This window comes from Gavia stellata, chromosome 3 (assembly GCF_030936135.1).
Source record: "Gavia stellata isolate bGavSte3 chromosome 3, bGavSte3.hap2, whole genome shotgun sequence".
Classification (NCBI taxonomy): Eukaryota; Metazoa; Chordata; class Aves; order Gaviiformes; family Gaviidae; genus Gavia; species Gavia stellata.
The window spans coordinates 130,151-152,184 of record NC_082596.1 but is presented as its reverse complement, the minus strand read 5'-3'; the positions used below and the strand labels follow the sequence as shown (position 1 = coordinate 152,184).

General features: G+C 59.9%; 1 protein-coding gene across 1 annotated transcript in view; it reads right to left on the bottom strand.

Annotated features, from left to right (window-relative positions):
• The window catches only part of BOP1 (BOP1 ribosomal biogenesis factor), a 72,320-nt gene that overhangs the window by 40,104 nt on the left and 10,182 nt on the right, over positions 1 to 22,034 (bottom strand). The window contains exon 3 of the mRNA XM_059836243.1: positions 17,437 to 17,547. Within this exon, the coding sequence (XP_059692226.1) occupies positions 17,437 to 17,547 (111 nt within the window). The remainder of the gene's footprint in view (positions 1 to 17,436; positions 17,548 to 22,034) is intronic.

The window sequence follows — 22,034 nt, the reverse complement described above, 5'->3', positions numbered from 1 at the left end:
TGCGGCTACAACGGGTATTGGGGGAGCTGGGGGTCTCCTACCCGGGGAGGAAGCCCAGAGCGGAGCACAGGGCTGGAAGCAGGACGTAGAGACCTCTTGATGGGACAGAAGGACGGACCTGGGTCTTTGCTCCTCCTAGCACAGGCCACCTCCTCCCAAAGGCAGGGTGGCAGCAGCACTGCCGCAGCCCAAGCCCCGGAGCTGGGCAGCTCTGCCAGGGACCCTCCTTCCCCGCCGGGCAGCGGCTCTGCTCACCGACACACACGTGCCACCCCGTGTCCCCACCTCGGCCCTCCTGCGGGGACGAGCAGCAGCGTGGCCGGGCAGCGGAGCAGGCTGAGGACCCAGCCTGCGACGGGGCGGTCTGGGGCGCAGCTGCCTCTGCAGCCCCCCCGATTCGTGCCCCTGCCTAAGGGTGCTGTGGCGGAGCAGCACAGGAGCACCCTGACCTTCCTCAACAGGGATGAAGGGTGAAGCCGAAGGAGCAAGGGGGTGCGGAGCGGTGGGGAAGGCAGCAGGACATCGCCCCTGCGCTCCCGTTACCTCCTGCTCTGACACAGCTCTGCAACAGGGTGCGGAGGGAGCCAGAGCACGGAGGGCGACGGAGGGAGGTGGGCTGGGATTCCCCGCACCGCTCACAGGAACCGGAGCGGTTAATGAGGGGGAAAGCGCTCGCTGCCTTCCCCTGCTCGTGGGCTGGGAGGGGGAAGGCAGAGGCTGCACGGTGCCCTCCCCCAGCCGCAGCCCTCCCTGATTTATGGAGGGGTGTTTTCTTTAGCAAACCCAGCTGCCGGTGGCCTTCCTGCCGATGCCTTTTACCCCGCTCCGCACCTGGAGAGGCTGGGGAGGCAGGACTGACCCGTCCTCCCCCTCCACGGAGCCGGGGAGGGGCAGGGGGGATCACATCTTCGTGCGGGAGGAGGGGAAAGACAAGGGAGCCAGGATCTTCTCACCAGTGCCCACCGTCAGGGCAGGAGGCCACGGGCACAAATAAACAGGCGTGAAATTCAGCCTGAGCACGGGAGGACACTTTTTTACTGGTCAAGCTCTGGCTGGGGTAGAGTCTCCATCCTCGGAGATACTCAGAACCCGCCTGGACACGGTCCTGGGCAGCCTGCTCCAGCTGACCCTGCCCGAGCAGAGGGTCGGTTTAATGGTAACCACTAGGTTTCAGAGTAAACACGGGCTCACATGACAACGGATGGCGGCCTGTGAGTTGCTGCAAGCACACAGGCTCAGCCGCACAGCTGAAATTTGCTTCACGTCCGACCGGAGGAAGGACTAAAAACCTCCATAAACCAGGTAAAATATTGCCCCAGTCAGTGCAGATCGGGGACGGGCTCCTGCCACCCCTCCAGGAACCTCTCCTCATCCGGCAGGTCGGAAGCGTTTTGGGATGTGCCAGTGGGGAAGTCCTGGGACTTCCCGGCTCCACCTTTCTCACCGACAGCACGTGCCAGAAGATAATCTCTGCTGGGGGAGGCCACAAAGGGCCTGTCTGTGGCAAACGGCGTTTCAGCAGCCTGCCTCGTGCCCGAACACACCACCTACCTCGCTGCTGCTCCTCCGCGGCCATCCCGGGAGGCCGCGCAAAGGGCGGCAGCAAAACCCGCCGTGGCGGCTGCAGCCGAGCCACCGGCTCCAGGACCGGCCACGGCCCACGCTCGCACCTCTGCCCGCTGCCAGCGGCTATGGCGTGCGGGGGCCGGTCTCCCCCTCCCTCCCCACCTCCAATCTTTCCGTGCTGATTTACTGCCCACAGAAAAACTTTCCCTCTTCGAATCCAAGATTCCTTGCGTTTTGGCTCCTGCTCCCGCAAACCCGAATCAACTGTTAATTTTGGCAAGTCCCCTTCTTTGCTCTGACCGTGGTCGGACTTTTCCATTCTCAACACCTTGGGAGCCGTTCCCGGGGGGGGGGCACAGGCATCCCCCTCTCTTCCTGGGCACTCTGCCCTCCCCGTCACAAACCAAGGACTGGGAGGACCTGCTGCTGCTGCCACGAGGGCTGACGCTGCACCGCCAAATACCGTCCAGAGCCCCCCGCTCCCCACCCTGCCCTGGGCTGGTGTTTACTGGCACGTTACTGGCAGAGCTCAGGAGCGAGCCAGGTAGGTCTGGAGAGGTCCTGCTTCAGCGGCCAGCCCGGAGCTGTGGTCTTCTCTGGCCCAGTGGGCAACCGCCCAGCGCGGCAAGGAGGAGCTGAGCGCGGCGCAGCTCAGCCGCAAGCGGGGAGCAGCTGTCTGGCAGGGAAGGCCATGGAGATCCACCAGCAGAGCTGGGGGAAGAGAAACCACAGCAAGTAGTGGCTTTGCGGGGGAACCTGTGGTTAAGCCGACTTGTAAGCTGCCCCACAAACACGCCGAGCGCCAACGGAAGGCGAGAGGCACCCGCTGCACCTCTGCTGCTTCCAGATGCCAAGGGCTGCCGACCCGAAGAAGCGCCGGAGACCTGGAGGTGCTGCCTCGTCCCTCGCTGGGATGCCAAAACCTTGCGCTGGCCCGCGAACAGATTCCCCCTCCCCGCGGCTAAGTGCTGCCTTATAAAGGAGCCGCCCACATCTCGCTTCTGTGCAGAGCAGGCCCAGCTCGTTAAAGATTACGAGATGTAAAGGCAGAGCGCAGGCCCCCTGCCTCGGCGCCTTCCCAAGCAGGGCAAGGGGGATGGGAGAGAGCGACGGGGCGACGAGCCCGGGGCGGCCGGAGAGCAGCGTCCTGGGGACGCGCAGCCCCCACTTCCCAAGCACGTGTTTCGCGCTGGGGAGCGATGGTTTCCCCCCGGCTCGGTGAGCTGAGATGCCCTTGCTGTCCCTTGCGCCGCGTTTCCCCTGCAGAAGGGAAGAAGCCAGACGCAGGCGGGCTCCGTCCTCCAGCTGGTTTTAATCATGCCCAGCAAACCCCTCCCGGGACCCGCTCTCCCAACCATCTGGGAGCAGAGCTAAACCCGGATGAAAGGAAACGCTGTGCAAGCCCTCCCCGCAGAATGACGGGCGGTGGGTCTGGCAGAGGCGGCAGAGAGCCCCTCTCACCCGGCCGCCCCCTCCAAGACGTTAGATACACACCTGCATCCCCCCCAGCTCCCCCTCCTCGCCCAAGCCCCACTCCGCAACCCAAGGAAGGATTAGCCGGCGCAGCAGGAGCAGCACGCGATCCAGCACCACTGCTCCCAGGGACCTGCCAGAAAGAAAGAGCAGAGTCTTCCATGTCAACATTCCTCCTGCTTAGGAAAACACGGCCCCGTTCCCCTGAATAGCCTATTAAAGAGAGATTTCCTGCCGGGTGGCGGAGAGAAAGCAGAGGGAGGTACGGCAGCCCGGCCAAGATCAGGGATGCGTGGTACAACTGACCGATCACCGATCACCGATCACTGCCGCACCGGCCCCAGGCAAGGCTCCGCTTGGGATGGAGAGCTCCTCCGCATCTCCAGAGGCGATGCTCTGTAGGTGGGGAGATGCAGTCAGGAGCGAGTGGAGAGGGCTCCATGTCCCGTGCCACGCCGGCTTCCCTCTCGGCACTGCACACCAGGAAAAACAGCTCTGACGAGCACAGGGCTGTCCTGCTCAGAAGCCTCCCCAGCTCTATTTTCCTCCTGCCCCACGGGATGGTTTTCCCCGTGCTGTCCTGGCCGTACCACAGGTTTAGTCACACACCGGAGAGCATGGAGGAGGGATGGGGCCGACGCCAGGCACGTCTGATCTGGGCCCCCTTCGGAGGCTGGTCACAGTCCCCGTAGGCCAGACTGCTGACCTGGTCCTCGCCCGCAGCCACGCTGTCCTGCAGCCCTCACCAGCCCGCAGGCACACGGGGGGCTCTGCCCTCGCCCCCAAACTGGATGGCATTGCTGCGCACGGCAGGGTTTGTCTTGGTTGTGCTCGGCGCAAGCGGCAGCTGCCAGCAGGACAGCACCAGGGTCCCGCGCCCAGCAGCTCCGTGCATCGCTGCTCCGTGATTCCCGAGGGCACGGTGCATGGCCGAGCAAACCAAGAGCGGTAAAACAACAAAGATCCCTGGAGCGACCTATGGGAATGGGAACAGGGAGAGAAAACAAGCTCCTTTGGAAAAAAGGGCACATAAAAAGCATCGCAGCTCTACAACAGACTTTCTCCTGGAGTCTCTGGCCACCTAACTCTTAGCAAAGGCAAGCTAGAGTAGCCCAGAGCCCTTCTTCCAGTGCGTACGGATAAAATATTTGCACTTCAGAGAGTGCAAGCGACGTGCGATGCTGCTGCTCTCCCCACATTCAGAAGGCAACCGCTCTGCCCAGGGAAGCTCGGGCTCTGCGCCGACGGCCCCGCTCGGCTGTCTGTCTAAGCTCCCACCACAGCGAAATGAAAGCCTCCCCTTCTATTTCCTTTAAATGAAGAAGTAAATCGCACGTGTCCTGTGCACAGTGGCCGGGATCTCGCGGTGCTCCCGGCTGGCTCTCGGCACGAGCCCCGCCGGCCTCCTGAGCCGCAGCAGAGGCACCGGAGCAGAGGCACCGGAGCCTCCTCGCACCGCACCAGCCTCCGGGAAGGGGCCAGGGCTTCTCCTCCGTCCTCGCAGCGACAGCCCAGCCTTCTCCACCGCAGCGCACAGACCCAGGTCACGTCATTCGCACCCGCTTCACTACAGCCCAGAGAGTCGTTTCCAGCTGATGGGACTTGTGTGGTTTGAACTGCACAGGGCCTCTCTCTTTGAGGGCAAAGCCCGCGCCCGGGAGAACCTCGGGGAGATAGAAAGCTCCAGGCAGCGGCTGCGATGCCGTGGGTCGCCGCTCTCCGAAGCGCGCTGGAAGCCCACCACCCACCCCTCTGCCTCTGCCTCCCCTCCACCGCGCCGGGGGCTTCTGTCCACAAGCCTCAGCCATTAAGCAAAAAAAGCAAGACAGGTTTTAATGACTCCCAAGTCCCTTAAAGAAACATTCCTCCAAAGCCAGCTCTCGGCGCATCTCCCCCTCCTGCCATCCGAGCCCCTCTCCGGAAGGAGGCCGGACCCGGGCGGCAGCCCCTCGGAGGCGCAGGATGCTCTTCTCCTGGAGGCAGACGGGCTCGCGCCCCTACGAAATAAAGTGTCTGACTGTCACCCACATCCACCACGCCTGAGTAACGCGTAATGGGAAAACCCGACGCGGTAGGAAAACCTGACGCTGGGAGAGGAAAGAGACAGGACAAACTCGTGCGGGGGCAGGCGAAGGAAAAGGGGGTTCAGGGTCACTTTGCTCCCCAAGAGCCGGCAGACGGGGCGGGGAGAGCCAGACCCCCCAGCCCGGGCGCAGGGCAGCGGCCGGCCCGCCGGGGAGCCTCGGCCGTGAGCGATTTTCAAGACACAGTGGCCATCGGGAGAGGAGCTTTCCTAAACAAAGAGGGATCGCTCCGGAGCTTAGGAAACATGAGAAAGAGCCCCGCTGCCAGAGTGCAGGCTGCGAGCGAGCCTTGCAGCTGGGGTGGGATGCAGAGGGAAGTGGGGACACGCTCTGGGAGCGGGGGGCCGAGGCCAAGTCCTCTGGCAGCTGTCGGTTCGGTAGCCGGCAGAAGCCATTAACGGCATTTGGCTGCAGAGCAAAGCGACGCGTGGTTCCCGGACACACAAACAGGCGCTCAGCAGCGGCTCCGCACGCTCTAGAGTTACAGCCGAGCCCCGGGAGGCGAGCGCAGGCACAGGCCGACGCTTCCGATCGCGCCGGGGTGCCGGTGGCGCGGCTACTGCAGGGGCTGGAGCGCAGCGGGTTCAGCTTGGGGACTGCCAACCCCCCACCCAAGGGTCTGGCCCTTTGCCCCCCTGGACGGGCCCCGTGTTTTTGAGGGGGGAAGAACCACCCTCAAGGGCTGCAGAGCCCTGAATTTTGCTCGAGACAGCTCCTGCCTCTGCAGAGCGGTGCTGACACCCCACGCGCGGAGCCGGCACCCTCCCAAAGCAGGCACGGACCCTTCTGCTCGGGAGGAGACCCCTCTCTCGCCCCCACTGACTGTCCGGAGGGATGCTGAGCGCTGGCACGCCGTGCAAGTCCCTAGGCATGGGTTACAGGAAGGGCCATGCTGAACCCCCCCATCCCCAACAGCCAGCCCAACTGCAGCCCAGAAGGTCCTTCTAAAAATTCTTCATGCTAACCACCTCTTCTGGGGACGGAAGAGAGATGCCCCAGAGCCCCAGTGGGCTCCCAAAAACCCAGGGCTTGCTCCTGGAAGCCCAAGAGGACTCTTGCAGCACACCAGCAACTGCTGAACTCGCCCCGTTAAATGGGCATGGCCAGAAAACGGCCCCTTTGGGGGAAGGCAGCCCCCCAACCCCACCTTCGTTAATCACCCAGCCCAACAGCCAAGCTCCAAAATCTTATCCCCGCTTGAGAGAAAAAACCCCAAATGCTACATATCGGGACTAAATGAAAGCCAACGCAGCAGCACAACAGCAGCAGAGAGGAAAGGCGGTAGAAGCAGCGTAGGGGTTTGTCTGTCCAAAGCGCTGCCGAGCACGCCAGAACACACAAGCGCACACGTGAACACACACGTGTGCTTCAGCCGAGGTGACCGGTCTCCTCCACCCTGTTCCGCCCCTCCCTGAACCACCCTCAGCGCAGGGGAACTACCCTGTTCACAGACTCACTGGAGAGGGTTCAGTTTGTTTAGGGTGGAAGGGACCCCCTGCTCAGGGAGGGTCACCAGGAGCCGGATGCCCAGGGCTGCGTCCAGACGGCTTTTGAATATCCCCAAGGATGGAGTCTCCACCACCTCCCTGGGCAGCCTGTGCCACTGCTCGTCATCCTCACAGTCAACGAGCGTTTCCTGACCTTCTGATGGAATTTCACGGGTTTTAACTTATGCCCTGGCCATGGGGACGCCTGAGAAGAGCCGGGCTCCCTCGACTTCACACCCCCATCAGGGATTTTCCACATTGAGGACATCCTTGTCTCCTGGCTAAGCAGTCCCAGCCCTCTCAGCCTCTCCTCGTGTGGAAGACGCTCCAGTCCCTTCAGCATCTTGGTGGCCCTGTGCTGGACTCGCTCCGGTCAGTCCACGTCTCTCTTGTGCTGGGGAGCTGAGCGCCGGACGCTGGCTCTCAGACGCCTCTCCTTGAGGCTAAAAACCTCTGATGGAACCCCACGGGAGAACTCCTCAGTGCTTGCTTTCGTGCTCTCCGATTAGGGCCCCCTTCTCCTGAGGAGCAGCACGGAAGCGGGACTCCCTTTCCAGCCAAGACCACGTCCACGCTGAGCAGAGCAGAAGCTGCGCGGGTGCCGCAGCAGAAGCCCGCTCAGATGGCTTTGCTCAGCATTCGCCTTTTTCACAACAGCGCGATGCTGTCGCTCGTGATCAGCCTCTGTTCTCCTCCGCGGGACACCGCTTCCCCGGCGGTACAGCTGGGTTTTTGCTGTCCTCCACCACACTCCTTACCCATTTACCTCTTACAAAGCGCACCCTCCGCTCCACCACGCAGGTCACTAATAAAAGCCACGATGCAGGTGACAGGCAAGCGCAGAGCCCTGCGGGACCAGCGAATGCATCCCGCCGCCCTCCCCACGAGCCCTGGACGCTGGTGCCCCACGAACAGGCGCTGCCAACTGGGCACCCGCCTGCGAAAGCTTCACCTGGACTCTCCCACGAAGCCACAGAACGAGACAGGAGGCAATGCCAGCGGGCTCCCGAGGCTGCTGTCACCGACACCTACCGCCCTGCCCCGCTCAGACGTCGCTCCCCTGTTGCAGGAGGAAGTGAGATTGTTTTGACAGAGTTGTCTATGTTGGCAGTTACAAATCCGCTCGCTATCTTCCAGGGGTTTCCAAAGGGGTTGATTATTTTGTTCCAGAGTTTTTCCAGGAATCGAAGTTAAGCTGAGTGGTGTTTTTTTGGACAAGTTGTGCTACTGAATAGGGAAGAGATGAAAAAAAGAATCAAAGAAATCAGTGAGGCCAGCCTGTGAGAGAACCGTGAGCGAGAGGAAGGAGGGACCCGACTCAGGTCTGCAAGCCCAGGACTTACAGCAGCTGCGCTGGGGGAGCAGCGACGGAGCGTCCCTGCCCAGAGCCGGGCACACGGCAGCCGGTGCCGGGCAGAGCTGGCACTCTCGCCCCAAGGAGAGGGCAAAGCGGCCGAGCTAAAGCTTCCCCGAGCTCTTCCTGGATCACCCGTTACTGGGATTATGACAGCACCCAGAGACCACAGGTGAGAAACGTCTGGCCCCAAAGACAGCCTGAGAAGAGGCAAGAGACCGGGGAAGCGTTAGCACCCTTTCAGTGACGGGGAAAGGTGGTGCAGGCTTTCCACAGGAAAACCTTGCCCCTTCCCAGGAAGCCAAGGGCAGACCAAGACCCTCAGCCAAATTCACCGCTCCAGCTCCCAGGGCAGCGCCTCAACCCCGAGGCGACCCTTCCTCCTCACCTGCGAGCTCTGCTCTAAACGCTCTGCCGCTGAGTGCTCCTCACCCAGGAGAGGGTTAGGAATTTATAAACCGACCTGGCTGGCTTTGAATGAGGATTTTAATTCACCAGGAAGCCACAAAGTTCCCTTTGCCACGACTTAAAAGCGGCGCTGTGTGCTTGTTGCTCGCAGGTCTGCCGTAGCTGCAAATCCCGAGGATGCTCCCGCAGTGAGCGGGGGGACTTCCACGTCCCTTCCCCTCCGCCAGCGTCACCGTCGTGTGCGACACGGCTGAAGCCCCAACCCCACCAAAACCAACCAGGCCAAATTTTCAGCTTGGTCGTCGCTACCAGTGCCTCTGTATTATCTTTAGGCGGCATCGAGGAAGAAATCGTCACCAGGGTAGCAAGGTCGATCAGCACTTGTTTTTTTGCTGTTTGGGGTTTTTTTGGCGCTGAATCATTAGCTATTTCATCAAGTTTGTTTACGGCTCGGGAGTTCAACAGGCTTTTTTTTTTCTTTAATTTGTTAAAAGCCTTCTGAGAGCACAACTCTCTGAAGGCAAAGTCCCAATCATTGTTTCCATGCCCTGCTCGCCCGCAGGTTGCCCGTCCGCGCTCAGCAATACACGTCCCGGGAAAACAAGGGTGCTCGTGCTGTTTTTCACTTGAGTCATGCGCCTCTTCCCCACAGCCCTGACTGTCTGGACACTTCTCCTTTCTCGCCAACTCCAAAGTATCTCCTTTCTGGCCCCAGATATAAGCTTTCGGATACACCCAGCTGACGTGGGCTCAGAGGAATCCCAGCGGGCACAGGCCACTCCGAAGCTCCCTCGGGAGCCAGCCGTTAGCCCCAAGTCTGGCAGTGAAACACCAGTTTGCAAAGAGCCTTCCATATATATATATATAAACCCACGCTTCTGAGCACTGTCTTAGGAATCGGCAGCCACCACAGCAAACCCAGGAATCTTCCCAAACACCTCCCTGACACCACTGACACAGTCGGGGCTGTAAAAGCCAAACAAAACTCCGGGTGAGATCAATGCAGAAGCCCTCTCCCTGCAGGAGTTGCACAGAGGGGTGCCGATTTACGCCACGCGCTCTCTGACGAAGGGCAGCCTGCCTCCGCGCCAGGCGCCGTGCGGACAGCGCAGGCAAAACCACGCTCGGCCAAAAGCACCAGGGTAGCGAGGACCCGATGAGCAGGAGATGCGGGGTCAAACGCAGGCGCTGGGACACTGTCGCCAGGAGTGGAAAACAGATTTGCAAAGCCTTCCCCGCCGGAGATGCGTGGTGCCTCAGGTAGCAAACCTCAGCACGGTCCGTTTAAACGGGCAGCAAGCATCTGCTTGGCGCGTTACAGCTCGAGGAAAATAATCTTTGGGCTGGAGCGTTAGCCCTGGACTAACAAACCAACACACCCCGGTCCCCTGAACTGGCCAAGCAGCCTCCTGCTTCCTCTGCACGTTCCCTAGTACCCGGAGCGGAGCCGAGCCTAATGAAGTGGGACATTGGAACAGCGGCCAGCGATTCAGGTCTGGAGATGCACATGTCCTCAGGCCCCTCCGCTTGAAGAGGGGGGAGGCCGAGGCCAGCCCCCGAGCTCGGAGCAGCGACCCCAGCGCCGGGGCTGCCGTGCGGGTCCCTGCCCAGAGGGACATGCCCACGCTTCTGGCCGAGGGCCACGCTTCCGAGGCACGCAGACAGGCTGCTCCTCCAGAAAGAGACAAGTTGTTGGTTGAACTATAACCAGGATCCCTGGCTTCCCGGAGGGAAGGCTCTGCCAGCCGAGTCAGCGGAGGGATCAGTCACTCGGCGAAGGCGGGGGGAGCACGCTGCACTTGCCACCCTCGCAGGAACAGACAGCGAGGAGGCTGGCGCGCCTTTCGCTGGCTCTTTGGATGCCACGGCTGGCGCGGGGCACTGCGGGTAGCCAGAGCGCAGCACCAACGGTCCGGGTCACGCCGAGTTTGGGGGGTCTGTGGTGCAAGTCCCACTGGGACAACACTGTCCAGAGCGGGAGAGGCAGGGGACACTGCCAGACCCGGTGAGGTGGTGTAGGACTCCTCCGCCTAATCTGGGGCCAGGGAAATACTCAGCCTTGTCCGTCCTGGATTTGCGGGCAGGCCAATTCCTGCCTCCGCTGTCTGCTCGAGGAAGCTGTGGGTACCTGGCAGGGAGCCCGCACTGCCAACGGAGCAGCCTGCAGCCCTGCGCAAAGGGAACGTGATGCTGTGGCCGGGCCCCGGGGGGGAAAGCGGGATGCAGACAGCACCGCCAAAAGGCAGCTTCAACCTTACCGAGCAGGCGCTGTCGGCAGCAGTGAGCTCACACCGCGGTGGCAGCCTCGGCGCGATGCCCCGCTGGCCGCACGCGCCTTCGCGCTCGGCCCTGCCACGCTGCACCGTGAACACGAGCGCAGCCGTTCAATCCCCAGCAGGATCCCGGGTCAGGACGAAGCGCGGGGCAGGGGCGGAGGAGGCCCCCCCGCAGCTCCCAGGTCGCCCCGATGGCGGGAGCCCGCTCGGAGAGACGTCAGCTCGCTTTGGAAAGGACGGGCCGTAAGCTGAGCCGCAGCAGAGTGCGCAGACCCAGCACGCAGAGGGGGGAAGCAAATGGAAAAAAAAAAAAAAGAAAAAGAAAGAAAAGAAAGAAAGAAAAGTTTCCACTCATCAGCCGAAAGTTGTTGTGGGTTTCTCGCTCTCTTTGGGTCAGGGACCTGATCGTTTAAGTGTATTCGGTGATGTCATTCCTTCCAGAAGGAAAAAGCCTTTCCTGCCCCAACTGAGCTGCTTTACAAACGCTTTAAATATCAAGTTTGGGGCAGCCAAAAGACAGAGTAATTTAGCTCTTTTTTTTTTTTTATGATTATATCAGCACCTGTTAATTGGTGTCTTTCCCCTCTGCTCTCCACCAGCCTCGCCTCGACCTCGAGGTCTTCCTAATCCTGACCTGGAGAGAAACCCCGCCAAGCCAGCCTGCCGGGGACGGTCCCACGCCAAGGGGCTCCGTGGAGCCAGCCCACTTTCCATCCACACACGCCAGCCCGGCGAGGCCAGGACGCAGCCAGGGGATGCACGGCAAGGGCCGACCCATCGCCGGCAGCAGCGTGGGGAACGGGCTTGCCTCCGCGCCGGCAGCTCCAGCCCTGGTCCCCCCACCCTCCGTCACACGCAGCGCATGGAAACTTTCCATTCTGGCTGCAAACGCCAGAGACCCAAGCGAGTGCCCGAGCCGCTCGCAGCTGCTGACGTTTCCCCTTCGGGGTGAGCCCTGCCATCCCCAAGGATGGCCACCGAGCACCGAAACGCAGGGTCGGTCCCGAAACCTCCCACCTCTTTACGGGGAAGCAGGGAAAGACGGCAGGCACGGGCACAAAGCACGGCTCGGGCCGCTCCGTCTCTGTCCAGCTGGCACTGAAAGCAGCAAGTGCAGCAGCCGAGGTCTCTACACCAGCCCGTACAATGCCTATTACTGGGAAATCCATAGGAACCCCAACGCCCCGGTCAGCGGTGAAGACCACCTTCGGTGGTGGCACTTGACCAAAGACTGGTGGGGTCTGGCTGGAGAGAAGATCGCTGCCAACAGCACTGCAGAGACCTCCCTCCGCTCCTCCGAGCCGGAGGCGAAATGGCTCCCGGACACCCCCGTCCTTCGCCTTTTGCTGTTTGCATCCCGCCACCCAAGCCTGCTCAGGAGGCACGGACAGGGAGCTTCACCAGGGCGCACGGTTTAGGGACCACACTTTCATCCACAAGGTCCTGAGAGCGTCAATTTTATTTTATAACGCTGTAGCTCCAGATGTTCTTGTTATTCACATTAGTATCTGCAAACCTTAATGTCTGCAAAGCCTTTGGCACCACCGGCATCTCATGGCTGTGAAATCTGCAGGCCAGCGGTGTGTAAGATAATCCGTCTGCATGGTGCGCGCGTCCCTCTCCTGCCATTTCAGTTTTAAATCTGATGCCTTTTCATCTTGTCAAATATCCCCCCGTGCTACCTTCTACATCCTGTTATTGTGTCCTCTCAGACTCCGCTTCGCCTCCAAACTACACAAATCTTGTCTTTTCACATCTCTTCATCTGTAGATTCCCCCCAGGCCACCAATTATCCCCGCTATCCATCTCTGGAGCTCCTTTTTCTCTCCCTACCTCTTTTCAAAATGGAATAATGGAAATGGGGCATGGCACTGCAGCTGGAGGACCTCACTGACGGGCTGTAACAGAGCTTTCACTGCTTTCCTTCTCGCATCCCGTTTCCAACTCCTTCCCGATGCCAAGCGCAGCGGTAAACACTTTCACTGGGTACTTTCCAAGAACTTTGTTTCCATGAGGGACTGGTTCCTTGGGAGCCCAGGAAGGTACGAAGGAGCCTGTGCTAGCCCTACGGCCACAGCCTTTAGCACAGGTAAACGCGGGTTAGGGCGATCTCTTTACCTGGATGTGCGGACTCTCTCTACAGCTCCCTGCCCTACTCCCTTCTCAGCGTATAAAACAACCGCAGCACATCGGCGTTCCCCGAGACAGAACGGGCACGTTTTGGAAAGGACCCAGCAACACTAGGATGTACCTTCCCCTCAACAGGAAAGGGCAGGAAAATAGAAAATATTGAATTCAGCAGCAGAAACACTTGCCCACCGAGCAGCTGGCGTGATTTGGGAACCTGCTCTCACGCACTTCCCCTGGGCAAGCTGGAGGGGGGCTCCCCGGCTCGGGGCGCAGGGGAGGTTACGGTGGTGGGCACAGCCCGGGAGCGCCGGGCTGGGGCCGGAGCCCCTCGGGGCTCTGCCCTGGGGTACCCACGAGCTTTCGCAGAGGTGCCAGGGCAGAGAAGGAGCCCCGACCCTCCTGCCACGCCGTCAGGCCAGCGACAAAGCACGCGTTGGGTCGCTCCTCTCCCAGCTCCGACGCGCTCAGCTCCATCCCGGCGGCGCTGCCGCCCTTCCCGCTCCGAATCCCAGGCTCCTCACGGCCCTTCCTTTCGCACCTTCACGGCCATCAGACGGGGCCGAGCACGCGCGACTGCCCGGCCAGACACGCTCGCGGGGGAGATTTGCTAAGCGGTTAACGCAGCCGGTGAGTGGGAAGCCTGGAGCATCTGCTGGAGCCAGGCAGGTCGGGAAGCGCACGCACAGCCGCGCACACACACACGGAGCGATGAGTTGAAGGAGCTGTCTGCCAGCAGCACATTCTGCAGGATTTTTTTTCTCTCTTGGCTAATCAGCTACTGAAAGAAGAGCTCCCTCAGCCCGGCCAGCCGCTGAGCCCCCCCGCCCGGGTCAGCTGCGCTGCGGAGGAGGGAAGTGGGCTTGGAACAGCCGCCGGCTCACCGAGGAGCACTCAACGCGCCTTCATTCATTATCCACTGACATATGGAATAGTCATTGCGGGAGGAAACAGAACCAAACAAAAGCCCCAAACTGCTTCCTCCCAGCGAGGCCCTGACAGCCTCTGCAGCTCACGGCCATTCATCTCCGAGCGGCCGAGAGGAAGGGACGCTCGGGCTGCGCGGCGAGCGCCGCGGGGATCGCTGGGGGGGCCTGGCGTGGGGACCGGCTCCCGGGCAGCACCGGTACGGCAGCCAGCCCACGTGCACCGGGGCTCTTGTGCCACCCGGCGCGGGGACCCTGCCCGCCGGGCACTGGGGAAGGGCCCTGCGTGCGACACGGGCTCCCCTACCCGCCCCGGCCAGGAAACCAATTTATTTTGTTGTGTCTCTTCTCAGAGCACACGGCAGAGACCGGCCTGGGCGCCCGGCCAGGCTGAGCGCCGGCAGCTGCCAAGTGAGCAGGAGCACAGCTAGAAGAAATTTAGTCTGTGCTAAACACAGGGGCATAGCAGGTCTGAGCTATTATTCTTTATTAAAGAGCTCCGAAGCCCACGCACCGGCGGAGGGGAGAGTGCGCAAGCTCAGAGCCAGCCGCCGGCGGATGAGTGACGGCCGGCACAGCATCGGCGCGCCCCGGGGCACCGGCCGTGCCAGCGGTGGCACCGGATGTTTTCCCAAACTGCCGCTGGTTTAGGGAGCGATCCTGCGGGTGCTGCTGGGAGCGGAGGGATAGGGCAGGCTGCACGGTCAGCTGCGGACGCAGGCGCCTGGTTAGAGGTTCGCAGACGAAGCCAGGTAAAGGGGAATTGGGGAGCACCCTGAGCTGCACCCAGGGTGGTCCTGGCTGGGGTCTCTGCTGAGCAGCACCCGCCAGCGTGACTGGTGGGGAGAGAGGCAGGGGAAGGAGCCAAAGGGGACAGGGACACCTTCCCACAGCAGCACCTGACCGATGGAGCTCGCTGCCGCCGAACGCCACGCTATGAACAAGCAGAAGGGGGTTATTGTCCATCAATAACATTTAGAGCTGCTACCCTTAGAGACAACAATCAAGTTGGAGATAATTATCGTGGAGATAGTCAGGGAGCACAAGGCCTAATCTCTACACAGAGGCTGCCAAATTTCTTGCGTGTTCCCCCAGAGCCCCCAGCAGTGACCAGAGCGCGGGGACGATCTGCTCCTGCAGCTCTGCGCCGTGCCCCGGCAGGGCCCCGCCACCCCGGCTGGCTGCCCCGACGCGTGGACAAAGGCTGGGACCCCCAGTCCGTCAGGAAAGGGGGTGCTGCGGCCACGCCAGCTGCAGCTTCCACACGCTCTCCCCGCTCTGCTTTCAAGGTGCCGGGTTCAGGCTGCACCACGCAGCTAACCCCTGGGCTGGGACATCCGGAGGGATCACACTGCCTTTCACGGGTGGATCTGGACCCTCCACCATCAAGGATGGCAGACGCAGGGGGTGTTCCGCCCCAAGCCCACGGTCTCACTGCAAAACACTGCCGTTTGCCGGCTTGCTTAGAGGTGGTGAAGCAACACACCCGTGTGAGGCCGGTGGCACCGACAGCAGGGGCGGGGGGACGCAGGCGGCACGCTGTGCATCCTCCGAAGCCCAGTTCTGCACCTAGCCAACCCCCGACGCAGAGCCGGCCCGCGGACCAGCCGTCTCCGGACAAGGGACGAGCGAGGGGGTAACAAAGCGACACCCAGCACTGAAACCGGCTGCCGCGGTTCCCACCCCGGCCAGGCTGACCGAAACCGCGGGCTGGGAGAGAAGGACCAGTGCCCGCTGGTGGGGCTGGGCCGCACTCCCTCCCAGCCGGCACCGATAACCCAGAGGAATGGAAGTTCATGTCTTCAGTGCCCTCCTAAAGAGCAACGCGCTAAAGCATCGCATTTCATGAGGACTTTAATTAGGATGAGGCTACACATTAATTGGGATGAGGCTGCAGTGCAAGCTAGGTCTCAACAACAACAAAAAAAGAGACAATGAAAAATAAAAAAACCCACAGATCCTATTTGCAGCAAGAAAGTGTTTTCCCGGCCCTACTCGCGTCCGAGCCGCCCCTGCCTGAACGGGGGGACGCTGCCCTCCCCTCCCAGCACTTCTGGGCCACCGAGACACAAAGCAACAGCCAAGCGCTGGGCGATGCTCCGCGTGGAGGCGAGCACAAAGCACCCAGTGTGCGCATCCCAGCCGCAGGAAGCAGAAGCATCAGGGTTCTTATGGAAGAGAGATAAATACAATTACAGAGGGAGGGCAGGGGGCTGGGAATGGGGAACAAGGAACAAAGCCACTGGAAGCTGCTCTGATGTCAACAGGTTCTGAATCAGCGCTCCCCCCACCGGGGCCCTGAAGCAGGACCAGCTGGGGAGAGAGAGACCTTGAATTCCTGCATGAAAGGGTTTTTTTCCTGGGTTATGCTGGAGACATTACACAAGTGTATGTTTTCTATAGTCATATATTTCCCCTCTCTCTAAATCTCTATTCCAGACCCGGGGGCAGGGACTGCCGGCAGCTCCGGCGCTAGCCCAGGTGGGCCTCTAACATCTAACCTTTCGGGCCCTTGCTGGACCAGAAAGGCCGGCAGGCACCCGATCCTCCCCCCGCTGGGACTGAAACAGGAACAGACGCATCCCCTAAAGCGCCAGCAAAGGCAAGCCCAGACCCTTCGAACCGTCAGTGATGCCAAAGAGCTCTCCCGAAGCTGGGTGTGCAGCCAAAAGCCCCGCTCACATCCCCGCTCCGAAAACTCCTGTCCCAAGCCCCAGGTGCTACGCTGCAGTTACTCCCGACGTCCCCCCGGTACCCACGGCCGTTCCGCGCCGGCCAGGCGCCCCACGGCAGCGAGCTGTGGGAGCTCCTCCCGCAGAGTGCTTGCGGCGTGCGGCAGGGACCGGCTGGCTCTTCACCTGCCTGGTCACGCAGGATTTTCTGTGCTCTGTTACTTCTCAGCGGTTAAGGAGGAGACAGCCTGAAATATTCCACCTAACCGGCGCCCAGGAGGCTTCTCCAAGCATTTGTCCAAGTCATGTATGAGGCTACCCAGTACCCTTTCAGGTGAACCTAAATCCCAGCAATAAGGGCCAGATCCAAACGCCCCCACAGCCCTTGGCAATCCCCCCATCCTGACCCCAGGGCTCTACTGAAACAGCTGATTGACGCCAATCGCATTAATTGATTTAGCAGACGATTAAGAAAGGCAACGAAGTTTGTCTGGAACAACCAAACCCTAGGGGCATTTTACTGCTGAGATCCTGCTATCTTCCACACGAGCAGTTTCCAGTCTTTTCCGACGCACGAAACCCGGAGAGGTTCCCTCCCAGCGCAGGGCAGATCCCTGAACAGCGACCGTAACCCCACGAGCCACAGGTGAGGCTCAGTCACCTTTTCAACGGCCAGAGAAACCCTCTCTTGACCCTGGGCTGAAAGCCCCAGCTCCGGCTGGGCAAAGACAGCGCTTGTGCGACTTCTAGGAAGAGTGGAAGGGAGGTTCTTCCCATAGGGAAGCACCGTCCTTTCAAGGTGGCTATGACATTCCTTTTGGCTGCCCCAGATGCTCCAAGTGAATGCACCCTCACCCAGAGTCTCCTTAACAGCCCCGACTCGGTGCCTCTGCCTTGCCACGCGCTAGCGGCAAAGAGCAGTCTGGGAAATTCCCTTTCAGGAACAGCGTTGCTTGACTGTATCCCCTCCCTTCGAGCTCACACGGAAGCCAAGACAGAGAGGGAAATCCATCACCTCTATCTCATATCCACATATTAAAAAAAAAATTGGAATGGGTCCTACCTCTTCATCTGAGCTGTCTTCTTCATATTCGTTCTGAGCAAGCAGACCCTCCTTTTCCTTCAGTGACGAATCATCCTCCAAGATTTTGCTCTTCCTGGGAGCCCCTTTGGCCTGAAAGACAGAAAAAAATAGCTTAATAAAATCCCGTCAGGTGAACCTTTGCATTTTGTGTTCACTACAGCAAAGACCTTGGCTGGGCAACAAAATCTGAAGCTGCCACCAACACCTAGTCTGCGGCCAGGTCGAAGATCACCACAGAGCACTTCGTGCCCCAACCTGGACAGCACTGCGCAGTACAACCTCTCACTCTTAGATCCTCTGGCACGCCACGTTACAGAGGGAAGGAAGGAAGGAAAGGGCTCATCAAGCAGCGTGCACTTACATTCACCTGGGACTGCCAAGAGACGAAGTCAATCACCTCTCTTCTGAGGACAGGCTGCCCGAGAAGCTCTCTGGCAGCTGCTTAGCTCACGCAAGAATTGCATTCTCACTCATTGGGCCCAAAATTATTCTCCCTCTGCAGCTTCCATACCCCAGCCATCTTCCAGAGTTTCAGGACTCTCTGTCCCTCTTCTCCCCTGGAGCTCAACACCACCGAGACCACGCAAAGACACAACCAGGGCAGAGGTTGCAACAACCCGACCTGCCAGGACAGGCAGAACGGGGACAGGATTTCCCAGCAACGCTGCTTCCTCCGAGCATCAGTCAGAACACAAACAGCCAAGGGTGAGGTGCCAGTGCGGCTCCAGGCTCAGGAGGCAAGGACTGCATCGGAAACCACACAAACTCAGAGGTGGAAACAGGAAAATTTATGCTGGAAAGGACCTCTGGAGGTCCCTAATCCAACCTCCCGCTCAAAGCGGAGCTAGCTTCGAGGTTAGATCAGGATGCTCGGGACCTTGTTGGGTCAAGTTTTGAGTATTTCCAAGGACTGAGATCTCAGCACCGCTCCGGGTCCTGTTCCGGGGCTGCACAACTCCCGTGGGCAAGAACACGCCTTACATTCAACCAGAGCTTTCCTTGCTGCACCTTGTCCCCATTGCCCCTCATCCCATCCCTAGGCATCACAAGAGCCCGGCTCCATCTCCTCCACACTCCCTCACGCAGCTGCAGACGGCAAAGGGATCCCCCTTCGTCTCCTCTCCCGGCTGAAGAAGCCGTCTCGCAGACCCTCGTGTCCCATGCTCCAGCCCCAACCATCTCAGTGCCCTCCGCTGGACTCATTCCTGTCTGTCACTGTGCTGTAGTGGGGAGCCCCAGACTGGACCCCGAGCCCGGATGGGTCTCAAGTGCCAAAGAGAGGTGAAGGACCCCATCCCTGGCCCTGCCGGCTGTGCTCTTGCCAGTACAGCCCGAGATGTGGTCGGTCGGTGTTGTAGAGGACACTTGCTGACCCCCAGGTCCTTTCACTCCAGAGCTACTCCCCGGCAGCCCCCGCCTGCCCTGTTGTACCGGGTTATTCTGTCCCGAGTGCAGGACTTCACACATTTATCATCCCCGAACTTGATAAGGTGCCTGTCAGCCGCCTTCTCCAGCCCGTCCAGGTCTCTCTGAAGGGCAGATCTCCCCCTCAGGAGACCCCCAATAGATCCCAGAGCTTGCCCTCTCAAGTAAGGACAGACCCAGCAGCACCATTCTCTCTGGCAGGACAAGTGCGCAGGGGTTTCTGGTGCCCACCACGACACTATCACAACAACAGGCTCTTCCCAGCGCTCAACTTCAGCGAAGGTTCTACCTACCGACGGGCTCCAGCACCTCCGCACTCAGACTCCAGAGCTGCTGGACAAAGTGTTTGAGACTGGGTAAAGCACGTAACCATCTCACCTGCATAATCTGAAGTTACTGGTGAGTTTTGAAGTAATGTGCACATTTGGAGCCACTCTGAACCTCTTGGGAAGAGACCTGGGTAGAGAGCAGGGCAGGAACGGGCTGCAGACACAGCCCCCGAGGTGGCAACGTCGCCGTGATGAAGAGACTCCCACCATCACATGTATTACACCCCGTGCCAGACGCGTCCAACCGAGGTTACCCATCAGGCGTGGTGGGACCAACCTCACTCACAGGGAGCAGAACGCAGCCTCTATCGCTTGGATTATCCCAATTTTTTTTCCATGCCAGAACCCGCAGCGGGCAGGACACATGGACCATACGTTCTGCTCCCGTCGGAGAGACAACCCACGGGGCATGCCTCGGGTAGGAATTAATTCCCTCCTCAGACACGGGTAATCAGACAGCACCGAACATCAGACTTCGCCCACTCGCTGACCTGCTGTGTGGGTGCCGAATAAGCTACAGATCCTTCCCTGGAAAAGAGATTCTCTCTCCCCCGCCCCCCGTCACCACTCGGAGTGGGGGTAGGGGGAGAATGGGGTCCCTGGCTAGATCGGGTTTACGGGAGGATTCAGTGAAATAATCGGAAAAACAGCCCCAGAAAACGTCCCTCGCGGGAGCAGTAAAATCCGCACAGTGTGTGATCACCTTCTGCTGTACGTACACACCAGCGCAGCTCCCCCGAGCCGCGGGGAAAGGGGTGGGAGAGAGCCTGGAAAATACTGGGCCGGCAAGAGGATGAGATTACTGCAAAAACAAAAGGCTTTATTAAAAAATTTTTAAAAAGGGAGATTGGAGATAAGTTTTTTTCCAGGCTTTTGGCGCTACAATGGCTTTGGACTTGAGTTTCCATCTTTCCCTTATTTCCCCCCTCTCTCCGCCGCCACGATGAGACCAGAGAAGGATCCTGCGCCGCAAATCTGGGTTGCTGGTGCTACAAGCTGCCAGCGTCCTCGAGAGCGAAGGCCGTGCCAGGAGGTGGCACACAGTCGCCCCAGCACTCCCGCTCTTTCCCCAGTGATGCTCAGCCTCCCAGTCCACACAGTCAGGGAGAAAAACAGAGGCCCACGGGCTCCCCAGGTCCTGAGTTTACTCTGAGAGCGGGCACAAGCCAGGGTCTCGCCCAGGATTCTTGCAAGAGATTCACCCTGGCTGGCACGTCCGCAAAGTGAACCAGACCCCAGTGTCCAGGGATTAGGCGTGTCTATCGGCAGGCTCAAACCCTTCAAGAAAGCTTTGCCAGGAAAAGGAGAGAGACCTCAGCTAGGACATCAATCACACACCCAGCACCCTATCATACTTGACTGAAGCCCAACCGGGAAACAGCAAACACACACTGAACGCTGAAACCATTTTCTGCTAGAAAAAAGTCTGCCAGAACCAGACAGGGCTCTAAGGGGGCTTCAGGATAAGCAAAAGGTACGCGGAGCAGAGGGGCCAGCAGACCTGCTAGCAGGGGAGCGCAGTCACCGCTCGCTCCTCTCGCGGGCTCGCATGAAACATCGCTCTGCATCTTCCAGGTGCGTTTAGCTTGACGCCCGCAAGGGCTTTTCCCCCCAGCTGGGTATCAGCAGGCAGGGACAGGCTGGTCCCCTCAGCTTCGCAGGGGCTGTCTTCGGACGCAGGAATAAAGGCGAAGCTTTGCTCCCTCGGCCGCCCCGTGCAGAAAGGCTCGTTCCACAAGAGGGCGGCAAGCAATGCCGGACACGCCGCAAAACCCAGCAAAACCCCTCAAAACTGCCCTGCCGGCACCCCCCACCACAGCCGCTGCCAGGGCTCGGGGACGAGGACCCCCGGGCACCCACGGCCGGTGGGGACCCAGGAATCGCCACGCCCAGACCTCGGCTCAGAGGGGAGTCGGGCAGCGCTGAGCGTCACCGACAGCCATCGCCGAACCCCGTTTCTGGCAGTTTTGGTCGCTGAAGGGGAGACCTGGGGCAGCTGGTGGGTTTCCACAGCACAGACAGGGCCTGAGAACAGGTTTAGCTGTAACCAGGGGGATAAGGGAAGAAAGATCAAAGCCTCTGACACCAGTGGGACCTGTAACCTCCTCCCTCCCAAATCCACCCCCTGCTCCCCACATGTGGGTCAGCTGGGGTCCTTCTACCCCAAACTCCAACAGGTAAATTCAACAGAAGAGTTCAGAGGAACTAGAAAAAAGGATTAATCTAAACTAAAATACAAACCAGACAGGAAAAAAGGAGAGGGAGAATACGGCCAGCAGCCTTTGAGGAGAGCCACATCCTCAGAGCGCTCCACTTTACACCATCAAAAAGGCGTGCAGGACAGCAGGCAAACTGCGCTCGGTCAGACACAAGCACCACGCCGCTGAGCTGCGTGAGCCTCTCCGTGTCTTGGCCAGGGCGAGGTAACAGCTTTCCAGCACAGGCAGAGCCGGCTCTCCCTGGTTGTCCTGCAAAAAGCACGTACCAGACAGCAAAGAGAGTCTTAAGCCAGCAAAGATGCTAAGGAGAGGCAATATCTTTAGTTATAAATCAGAGAAAGGAAATATGCTTTCAGGACCACAAGCCCCTCAGGTGTGAAAAAAGCAGAACTGAAGAAGGCTTGTCTATCCCAAAGCTCTTCCACGTCCTCCAGCTAGGTAAACTGGTGTAACAAAAGATACCACCTCTCCTTACACCAGTCCTGCTTATCTCCTTAAGCTGTCGCTGCTGTGGCATCCATACTAGACAGCCTCGGAAAGACCAGCTAGGGAGACCACTTAGCAGCTGCTGGACTAGCCAAATCGGTGAGGGAAGCGTCCCCCG